This window comes from Myotis davidii, unplaced genomic scaffold (genome assembly GCF_000327345.1).
Source record: "Myotis davidii unplaced genomic scaffold, ASM32734v1 scaffold946, whole genome shotgun sequence".
In the NCBI taxonomy this organism is placed as follows: Eukaryota; Metazoa; Chordata; class Mammalia; order Chiroptera; family Vespertilionidae; genus Myotis; species Myotis davidii.
In genome coordinates this window covers 665,646-677,451 of record NW_006297395.1, presented here as the reverse complement: position 1 = coordinate 677,451, position 11,806 = coordinate 665,646, and the positions used below count along the sequence as shown (strand labels likewise).

The window sequence follows — 11,806 nt, the reverse complement described above, 5'->3', positions numbered from 1 at the left end:
GGTTCCCGACCGAAGCCAGACAGTCCCGCTTCTCCTGTTTGAGTCTGGGCCCCTAGAGACTCGCCTGGATCTGGAGCTCAGAGTCTGAAGCTCCCTCCCGATTGTAAAGAACAACCGCGCCCTCCGCGCCGCCAGCCCGCTCCGCGCGCACTCCGCACCTCAGTATTTCACGTCAGCACTGCGCCTCCTATGAGTCTGGGTATGATATTCTCTTTCCTCCTAGTTGTAGAATTTCCACTCAGCCAGCCTTCCTGTGGTTCTGGATGATGTCCGTTCCGTCTTTTAGGTGTATTTTGATTTGGTTGTTCAAGGCAACAATCTCTGGCGTTAACCTATGCCGCCATCTTGGTTTTTTTCTCCAGGCTTTTTGGTGTGTTTTTTTTTATGGTTTTTTTCGCTGTGCAAAAACATTTTAGCTTGATGTAGTCTCATTTGTTCATTTTTCTTTTGTTTTCCTTGCCCAAGGAGACACAGCAAAAAAAAAAATAAAAATGGTTAAGAGTGATGTCATAGAGTTTACTCTTCATATTTTCTTCTATGAGTTTTATGGTTTCAGAGCTTGCATTTAATTTTTAACTTTTTTGTGTTTATTTTATTATATGGTGTAAGAAAGTGTCGTCGTCATCGTCCTCTCCTCCTTCTCTTCCTCCTCCTCCTCCTCCTCTTCTCCTCCTCTGCATTTATCTGTCTAGTTTTCCCAACACCATTTATTGAAGAGACTGTTTTTACCTCATTCTTGCCTCCTTTGTCATAGGTTAATTGACAATATAGGCGTGGGTTTACTTCCGGGCTCTCTATTCTGTTTCATTGATCTATATGTCTGTTTTTATGCTAATACCATGCTGTTTTGATTACTGTAGCCTTGTAATAAAGTTTGATATTAGATAGCATGAAGCCTCCAAATTTCTTATTCTTTCTTAAGATTGCTGTGGGTATTTGGGGTCTTTTGTGTTTCCATATAAATTTTAGGATTATTCCCCTTCTGTGAAAGATGCCATTGGCATTTTTATAGGGGTTTCATTAAATCTGTAGACTGCTTCGGATACTAAGGATCAGTGGTTGGCAACCAGTAGTGCATGGACGAATGGTGGTTTGTGAGGTCTGAAAGTTGGTGACCGCTGCTATGGACAGTTTAATGACATTAATTCTTCCTGTCCATGAGTATGGTATATATTTCCATTTATTATATATTGTTTTTATTTTCTTTCTTCAATGTTGTACAGTTTTATGGGTATAGATCCTTTACCTTTTTGGTTAAATTTATTCCTAGACTCTTTGATGTAATTCTAAATGAAATTGTTTTCTTAATTTCTCTTTTTGATAGTTATTGGTGTATAAAAATGCAACTGCTTATGAATATTAATTTTGCATCCTGGTACTTTACAGAATTCACTTATCAGTTCAAATAGTTTTTTTGTATGGAATCTTTAAGGTGTCTTTCTCTATATAGTGTCATTTCAGTTGCAAATAATGAGTTTACTTTTTCCTTTTCAATTTGGATGCCTTTTATTTCTTATTATTGTGGCTAGGACTTCCAATATTATGTTAAATAAAAGTAGTGAAAGTCAACATCTTTGTCTTGTTCTTGATCTTAAGGGAAAAGTTTTCACTGTTCATCCTTGAGTATGGTGTTAACCCTTGAGTATGGTGTTTGCCATCTATAGCTTGATTATGTTGAGGTATGTTTCCTCTATCCCCACTTTGCTGAGTGTTTTAATCATACATTGATTTGGGCTTTTTCCAAATGCCTTTTCTACATATATTGAAATAACAGAATTTTTATTCTTCATTTTGTTTATTTGTTAATTGTTTTGTGGCTATTGAACCAACCTTACATCCCAGGAATAAATCTTACTTGATCATTGGGAATGATCTTTTTAATGTATTGCTGAATTCAGTTTCATTGAGGATTTATGCATCTATTTCATCAGGAATATTGGCCTATCATTTTCTGTTTGTGTAGTATCTTTATCTAATTTTGATATCCATCCTCCTAAATGCTGGCCTCCTAAAATGAGCTTGGGAGACTTCCCTCCTTTTTAGTTTTTTAAAATAGTTTGAGAAGGTTAGGTATTAATTTTTCTTTGAATGTTTGATAAAATTCACTCCTGAAGCCATCTGGTCCAGGACTTTTGTTTGTTGGGAGTTTTTTGATTACTGATTCAATTTTACTAGTTTTCAGTCCCCTTCAGATTTTTTGTTTCTTCCTGGTTCAATCTTGGGAACTTGTATGTTTTTAGGAATTTTTCCATTTCTTCAAGGTTGTCCAATTTTGGGGGGCATATAATTGTAGTATTTTTTGTAATCTTTGTATTTGTGGTGTCTGTTGTCAGTTCTCTTTTATTTCTGATTTTATTTATATGAGCTCTTTTTTTCTTGATGAGCCTGGCTAAAGGTTTATTAGTTTTTTTTATGTGTCCAAAGAACCAGCTGCTCGTCTAATTGATCTTTTCTATTATTTTATAAACTATTTAATTGGTTTTCGCTTTGATCTATATTATTTTTTCCTTCTACTCACTTTGGGCTTTGTTTTTTTTGTTTTTAATATATTTTTATTGATTTCAGAGAGGAAGGGAGAAAGAGAGAGAGAGAGAGAGAGAGAGAGAGAGAGAGAGAGAAACAGAAACATCAATGATGAGAGAGAATCATTGATCAACCGCCTCCTGTACACCCCACACTGGGTTTGATGCCCTGACTGGGAATTGAACTATGAACTCCTGGTTCATAGGTTGAAGCTCAAATCACTGAGCCACACCGGGCTGGCCTAGAGGTCTTGATTGCAGCGGTAGGAATGTTTCTATCAGGAAACAACGCAAAGACTCCATTGAGCTGGAAGTTAATACTGCTACCCCGCTGGCTACTTTGGGATTCTCATTCCTCTGAATTTCTAGGCAAAGAAGGGAGATACTGTGCTAACAAAGGAAAATTGGGCTACTACTCCACAATGAGATGTGGAATAAAACAGAAAATCCCTTAGGGCATTTCCTAGTATTACCATGCCCTATAATTAAGGTCAGTGGAAAACTATAAAACCCAATCTAGGTAGCACTACTAATTGCCCTGATGCTTCAGGAATGAGGGTTTAGGTCACCTCACTAGATGAAGAACCACAATCCTTATTACTTTCTGTTGGCTGGAAGCAGATTTTGAGGCTGATGTACTTTTCATCTCCTTACTTGCCCTTAATTCATATATCTCAAAGTCTTTTAAATGCAACATGAAGCAGAAATATCTCCTCTGAACGTGCTCATCCTCATTTTATATTGCACACATTAATTATTTTTACCCTTAGAGTACTTTACTGATCTAAAATTATTTAATTAAATAGAATAGGACATAATTAGTCTTTCATGGCAATTTTTTTTAAAAGATATTTTTATTGATTTTCAGAGAGGAAAGGAGAGGGAGAGATAGAAACATCAATGATGAGAGAATCATTGACTGGCTGCCTCCTGCACACCCCCACTGGGGATCAAGCCCGCAACCTGGGCATGTGCCCTCACTGGAATCGAACCATGACCTCCTGGTTCATAGTTTGACACTCAATTGGCCCACTCCTGGCCGGCCTGGCCCCGATTCTGCCCCCAACACCCCAATTGGGGGCGGGACTGGCTGGCCAATGGCCCGCTGCCCCTCCCTCCGCCTGATGGGCCCCCATCAGGGCAGGCTGGCCTGATTCCACCCATGCACAAATTTGTGCACTGGGCCTCTAGTAAAAATATAGAAAAACATAATTAAAATTAAAAAAATAAAATGAAAAGAACATTTGAGCAATATTTAGGTGATTTGGGTGGTTGTTGCTGCTGCTGCTGCTGCTGCTGCTGCTGCTACTGCTACTACCACTACTACTACTACTTATTAAAAAATAAATTAACCTTTCTGGGCTTTAGTTTTCTTATCCTAAAAAATCAGTTGGATTATGTGATCTTTAAAGATAGAGTGCTCCAGATTTTATAAAACTTAGAAGTTCGAGATAAATTAGGCTTATTTTAAGGGTTGTAAAGTAGCATTTGATTCTTGCCCTTTAAGATACTAATAGTTTTATGTTAATTTATTTTTTTAAAGTGTTTGTATCTCATGTTCTACTTTTATGGTTAATTTTATTTTGTAACTTATCAGTACTCCCTCACGTGTTGCTAAAGGAGTTGTCGACCACACCAAAATGAGTCTACATGGTGCTAGTGGGGGACATGAGAGATCAAGAGATAGACGACGGTCAAGTGACAGATCACGAGATTCTTCTCATGAAAGAACAGAGTCTCAGCTCACTCCTTGTATTAGAAATGTTACTTCTCCAACACGACAGCACCATGTTGGTATGTAGATGAACTAAACCTTCCTAACAATTTTTAAGCATGCATTTACCTTCTTAAAACACCAAGGATAATGAATTGTGTCTAATACTTCAAAGTAAAATTAACTTGTTACTTTTATTTAGTTGCTTTTATTTTAGTTCAGCTTGGTTCTTGCTGTGAAAAAAAAAACACCTTATTAAATGAAACAAAGAATTTTTTTTAAAATATATTTTATTGATTTTTTACAGAGAGGAAGGAAGAGAGATAGAAAGTTAGAAACATCGATGAGAGAGAAACATCGATCAGCTGCCTCTTGCACACTCCCCACTGGGGATATGCCCGCAACCAAGGTACATGCCCTTGACTGGAATCGAACCTGGGACCCTTCAGTCTGCAGGCCGACGCTCTATCCACTGAGCCAAACCGGTTTCGGCGAAACAAAGAATTTTTTAAAGAATCTGGGACAGACTTATAGAAGAAATAACTTGAAAAGCCTTTGTAATTGTGATATCTAGATTTCAAATTTTTTCAAGTTGGTTTTTATCTTATGAGATATATAGCAGTGATTTATTTTAAAGTAGTTTGTATATTACTGTAATAAATTTACTATAAATGTCAATAAAATTATCAGTAATAGTCATTATTGATAGGGATTCTTGGCTAATTATCATGGATAAAAGGAATTGAAAGGTAGAATACCCATTAGAGTAATTTATTTTGATTTTTGACAGTACATTTAATAATAAAAATAGAAGATGAAAGAGAAAGTGAAATGTTTTGCTTTCTTGGCAGCTAGCTCAGGTCTTTCTCTTCCTATCCATTGCTATAAATCAGGGGTGGGGAACCTTTTGTCTGTCAGGGGCCATTTGGTTATTTATAAGATCATTCGTAGGCCATACAAAATTATCAACCTAAAAATTATGTTGCTATGAAAAAAGCCCATAGATTTATTGAACTTTGAGTCCCGCCTGCGGTTGCTTTGGCATTGCCAGACCAAATGATATAGCCCTTGGGCTGGGTGTTCCCCACCCCTGCTTATAAATGAATGCTATTACCCCAGGTAAATATGTGTGACTGTAAAACACTAGTCTGAAGCAGAGGTATGTAAGCAATGTGAACTTGCTGATTTTCATTTTCCCCTGGGAAGGGACAAATTTAATACCTTGACTTACTATATGAGGTAGTTTCTGATGGTTATAAAGTAAAATCATTTCTATTAGGGTCAAAGTATGTGTAGAAGTTGTCAATATCTAAGTAGGTCCTTAAAGTCAAACTAGTACTGATAAGTTAAAAAAAGAAAAAAGAGATTTAGTTTGTTATATGCAAAATTCAGCATTTGGGAAGATAATAGAATGATACAATTATTTTATTAACTTTAACAAATTCTGCTTTTGGGATGCTACCAGCATTGTGGAAACATGTAATAGAATGGAGGTGTCAGAGTATCTCTGGAGATACTGCACATCTAATTATATAATCAGTAAAGCTGTACAGAGTGTTCTAAGTAGCCTGAGTCATAGAGGAATTTGGCAAAAGCTGATGAAACTGAGGGGATGGAGGTACATTTTTAGGTCACCTTTAAACTGTGATCTAGCCTGTAAAGGAAACTTAATTATAAAATCTCAGTTTTAATTTTTCCTCTTCAGAATATTGGAACCTACCTATTAAAATTATAAATAGTAATTATTTGGTTCTATAAAATTTGTAGCAGTGCTTTATTCAACAAAAGTGAAAATGAAAAGAAAGCAATATATCATCAGCTATTAAAGCCACTTAATTTGGTAGACATTAAAAGTCATTTGAAAAAATAAATACTTCTTGCTATCCTTATTGAAATTTTTTTCTTCTCTCAGACCTTCCTTTTGTGAGATAAATAACTGGTTTTGAAATGCCTTTATTAACACAGCAGGATTCCAAAAGTATGAATACTTTTAGTATTTGGGAGAGTTTAAAATTGGTATTCTTACTAATCTTTTACTAACTTTCAATGCTTACTTATTTGATTTGTGATTCTGCTCCTTGGGTTTTTATATATATTGTTAAGTAGGGTAGTAACATAAAATTTATCTTAATTTTGACCTTAGTCTAGGTCAACATTAGTAAGGTCTACATCTTTTTAAAATTCTACAAAAATTAATTATTTTAGAAAGTATTTTGATGTTTTTAATCCTGGGAAATAAATTAGTATTTTGGTATTCTGTGGAAATGTTATTTTAGATAAAAAAGCAGAAATGCCGTGATTTAAAACAACTTTTCTAAGTCAATAATTTTAAAAGATATATGGATCTTGAATTTTTTAAAAGAAAATTTGCGTGACTTTGTTTAACATCTTTATTTCAGAACGAGAAAAAGATCACAGTTCCTCTCGTCCAGGCAGTCCTCGTCCTCAAAAAACATCTCCAAATGGTGGCAGTAGCAGTGCTGGGAACAGCAGCAGAAATAGTAGTCAGTCAAGTTCAGATGGTAGCTGTAAGACATCTGGGGAGATGGTGTTTGTGTATGAAAATGCAAAAGAAGGCGCACGGAATATAAGAACATCAGAACGAGTGACACTAATTGTGGATAATACTAGATTTGTTGTAGACCCATCCATTTTTACTGCACAGCCAAATACAATGTTGGGCAGGTTTGTATTATTGTAGTTGTTTGTGTTAATGAATTTTAAAGCACTTTCACATTTGTTTTTTCCATTTAAGTTTACAGTAACTCTGTTGGGATGTAGTGTTCCTATTTTACAGATGTAAGAACTGAGCTTTTTAAGGTTAAATACCTTGCTCAGGTTAATAGAGCTAGAAAGTGGTAGAGCCAGTTTTGTTTTGTTTTGTTTTTTGTTAATCCTCACCTGAGGATATTTTTCCATTGATTTTTCCCCCCTTTCCATTGACTTTTTTAGAGAGGGTAGAAGGGAGGGGGAGAGAGACAGAGAGAAACATTGATGTGAGAAAGACACATTGGTTGGCTGCCTCCCACAGGCACCCTGACCAGGACTGGGGATTGAGCTTGCAACCAAGATACTTGCCCTTGACTAGAATTGAATCCAGGACCCTTCATTCTGTAGGCCGACTCTCTATCCACTGAGCCAAACCGGCTATCAGTCTTGTTGAAAGAGAAAAAAAACCCAACAGTTTGGTTAGCTGAAAGGTCAGCATTTGTCAGTTTGATATCGACACTTAAAAAAAGGAATGTTCCCCCCTCCCCTTTTTTTTAAATTGATTTCAGAGAGGAAGGGAGAGGAGGGAGAGAGATAGAAACATCAATGATGAGAGAGAATCATTGATCGACTGCCTCCTGCACACTCCCCACTGGGGATTGAGCCCACAACCTGGGCATGTGCTGGGAATCGAACTGTGACCTCCTGGTTCATAGGTTGATGCTCAGCCACTGAGACACCCGGCTGGGCAAATAAAACCTGTTTACAAAATATAAAATGAAGGGGCATATATATGAAGTAGAAGTTTACACAGGTAAAAAAAATTTTTTTTAGGTTGCATATGAATATTTGGGATATGTGCATACTTTTTTGTGTGTGTATGTATATGTGATTTGTCAGTGTCTCAATATAGAATAAATGCCAGCATATGACACTATACATTTTGAGTAGATATATATTTACTTTTAACATTTGCATTGCATCTGCTAGTAGAGAAAGATTGGTCAGCTGCCTCCTACACGCCTCCTATTGGGGATTGAGCCCGCAACCTGGGCATGTGTCCCTGGAATCGAACCCAGGACCCTTTCATCTGCAGTCTGATGCTCTGTCCACTGAGCCAGACCAGCTAGGGCTTTTATATATTTTTTAGTAGCATGGGGGAGATTATTTGATGCTATTAGGGGGATGACTTGACACTATTAATACTTTATTTTTTACCTGCACTTTAAAGAAACAGTTGAAAAGTAGATATTTGATATTTTACCTCAGTTATTAAGCTGTTTTCTTTAAAAAAAAAAGAGATATTTCTGTGTGTGTTCATTATTGACCTGAAAAGTATAATTTTCTCCTTTTAAAAAAGTTCATGTATTAGAGAAAGTTGCATGACATTTGATTTCTGAAAGACTGTCCTTTTTACATCAGTGAAGTTTCTTTTCATATGAATTGAACAAAGCATGTCTTTGGGGATGAAAATTAATATTCATGGGAACTATTAAAAAGCAGTTGCATTCTTTTGGAAATTCAAATAAAAAAGCTTTGTTCTTTATAGGTTTATGTGTTATAACAAAAGGGGAAACCATTTACATTGGGAAAGTGTTGAGTAGAGTACTTAGATCAGCCATATCTACTTTAGTAATGGTGGTACCAGGTTCAGAGGGTCTCGTTTTTTTCATGTAGTTAAGTACAATTTAAAGGCTATCATTTATTCAGAGATTATATCCTCCTATTTTTTTCTTGTTAGAATGTCCTGTCTTTTATGAAAAGACTAGAGGCCCGGTGCACAAAAATTTGTGCACTTGGGTGGGTCCCTCAGCCCAGCCTGTGCCCTCTTGCAGTCTGGGCCCCTCGGGGGCCCCTTCCCCTGGCTGCTGGCACCAGTTTTCCTCCGGCGCCGGAACCCAGGCCTTCGCTCTTCGCCGGTGAGGGGCTTAACTCCTCGCTTGCCGCACGCGGGCCCGGGGGCATGGTGGAGGACGGCGCGCTGCGAGCAGCGAGGAGCTAAGCCCCTGGGTGCTCGCCACATGCAGGCCCCAGGGGCGTGGTGGAGGCCAGTGCAGCGGGCTTCCCTCGTTGCTCTTTGCTCGCCACGCCAGCCTTCGCTCACTGCTCCTGCCCGGGGCCAGCCGGCTTTGCTCCATTGCTTGGTGCCTACGTATGCAAATTAACCGCCATCTTTGGTTATCAATGGAAACAAGATATTTTCTGGTATTCACAACTGTTTCAACAATTCAATCAAGATCAATGCAGCTGATCCTGAATAACACCGGACTTAAAAATGCTTCTAGTTATTTATTGAAAAACATTTGCATATAAGTGGAACCAAACCTGTATTATTCGAGGGTCAGCTATTACTTTTCCTGTCTTGTACCTCAAGATCCTCCCTCCTCTTTTTTCCCAAAACGATTTGAGGAAACAGTTTTGGTTCGCCAAATACAGGTTTGGTTCCACTTAATTTGCATATCGCCCTGATTAACCAATGGGAAGCGTAGCGAAGGTACGGTCAATTACCCTTTTTGTCTTTTTTTATATAGGATAGTGATAGCAGATGGTACATAATGCCCTTATTTATGAAAACAAAACATAGGCAAAACTTTGGCAGCCCCCCAAATTTGTTCTGAAATTTTGTTATCCATGAAATGCTCAAATCTGGAAATCTGTGGACTAGATGTTTTTGGAGGAGGCTATACTTTCTGCCCTAACCGGTTTGGCTCGGTGGATAGAGCGTCGGCCTGTGGACTGAAAGGTACCAGGTTCGATTCCGGTCAAGGGCATGTGCCTTGGTTGCGGGCACATTCCCAGTGGGGGGTGTGTAGGAGGCAGCTGATCGATGTTTCTCTCTCATCAATGTTTCTAACTCTCTATCCCTTTCCCTTCCTCTCTGTAGAAATAAATCAATAAAATATGTTTAAAAATAAACTAATAAATAATAATACAAGAATAAACTCTGTTTCATATATTCACAAATGTAAACCTACTTTTACCCACCCCTGTACACTACTGTTTCCTCCCATCATAAAGAAAATACTTTAAGCCCTAACCAGTTTGGCTCAGCGGATAAAGCGTCAGCCTGTGGACTCAAGCGTCCCAGGTTTGATTCTGGTCAAGGGCATGTACCTTGGTTGCAGGCACATCCCCAGTGGGGAGTGTGCAGGAGGCAGCTGATCGATGTTTCTTTCTCATTGATGTTTCTAACTCTCTATTCCTCTCCCTTTCTCTCTGTAAAAATCAACTATATGTATTACTTTAAATATTCCTTTGTTAAATATGTTTGTCAGGATAGATTTCTGATAAAAATTCTTGAACTAATTTAATGATATAATTTAATACTTAAATTACAATTCCTTTTTAGTTTTGTGCATGAAATCAATTTTCCCTTTTGAAGAAAGTGTCCTAATGATATATTTCTTAATTATTTCCTATTATAGGATGTTCGGATCTGGCAGAGAACATAATTTTACACGTCCCAATGAGAAGGGAGAATATGAGGTGGCAGAAGGAATTGGCTCCACTGTATTTCGAGCTATTCTGGTAAATTTTTGTTGCTTATGTGTTTTGACTTAATCATATTCATATGACCCCTTCTTGGTAAGTACTTGAGTTGAAATCAGAGTTTGATTTGGATATCTTTATGGAGGTATGTAGGATATTGTTTTTTAAATAACATTTAATTTGTCTTTATTTTAGTACATAAAAATAATATTTAACTAAATGAATTTTATGACCTTTGGGAAGATAGGATAGCAGATGATTCATCTCTTGGGTCTGCATAGGCATTTCTTTCAAAAGGGTTTAATGTTAACATATATTCCTCTCTCCTTAATTCTCTTAAATAAAGTAAGTCAATTTTTTGGTGCCTAAGAATTAATGTGGCTACTTGAATTCTAATATTTTATTGCACATAAGCAGTATGGACATTTATAAACATTTAAAATTATTCCCTAAAACAGTGGTTCCCAAACTTATTTGGCCTACCGCCCCCTTTCCAGAAAAAATATTACTCAGCGCCCCCTGGAAATTAATTTTTTTTGTTTTAATAGCAATTAAACAGAAAGATACATGCCCCAAATGCACCTGTGGCCATCACCGCCCCCCTAGATCGCTGTAGCGCCCACCAGGGGGCGGTTGCGCCCACTTTGGGAATCACTGTTCCAAAATGAATTTGTTGCTGAAAGCGGTTTGGCTCAGTGGATAGAGCGTCGACCTGCCGGACTGAAAGGTTCCAGGTTCGATTCCGGTCAAGGGCATGTCCCTGGCTTGCGGGCACATCCCCAGTGGGAGATGTGCAGGAGGCGGCTGATCGATGTTTCTTTCTCATCGATGTTTCTAACTCTCTCTCTCTCTCCCTTCCTCTCTGTAAAAAATCAATAAAATATATATATATAAAAAAGTTATCTTTATAAAAAAATGAATTTGTTAGCATCTTTGTTTTAAACCTTTATTTTTATTTTGAAGTTTTAACCTTTTATTTTTGAGGAATATTTGTAATTTCTCTACTTGTAATTTCAAATCAGTGATAAAAATTTGATTATAGTGTGTGACAGTTTATGCCACAGTCTGAAAATACTGTTTCCTCAAATCGTTTTGGGAAAAAAGAGGAGGGAGGATCTTGAGGTACAAGACAGGAAAAGTAATAGCTGACCCTCGAATAATACAGGTTTGGTTCCACTTATATGCAAATGTTTTTCAATAAATAACTAGAAGCATTTTCTCCTTATAATTTTAATAATTTTCTTTAGCTTACGTTATTGTAAGACTAAAGTATATAATACACACAACATACAAAATATGCGTTGACTCTTTGTTATTGGTAAGGCTTCCAGTCAATAGTAGGCTATTGTTAATTAAGTTTTGGGGGAGTGAA

General features: G+C 37.3%; 1 protein-coding gene across 1 annotated transcript in view; it reads left to right on the top strand.

The window, feature by feature from the left end:
• Positions 1-11,806, top strand: part of BTBD10 (BTB (POZ) domain containing 10) — a 60,454-nt gene that overhangs the window by 32,074 nt on the left and 16,574 nt on the right. The window contains exons 3-5 of the mRNA XM_015570105.1: positions 4,120-4,316; positions 6,636-6,921; positions 10,371-10,473. Coding sequence (XP_015425591.1) covers positions 4,120-4,316; positions 6,636-6,921; positions 10,371-10,473 — 586 coding nt within the window. The remainder of the gene's footprint in view (positions 1-4,119; positions 4,317-6,635; positions 6,922-10,370; positions 10,474-11,806) is intronic.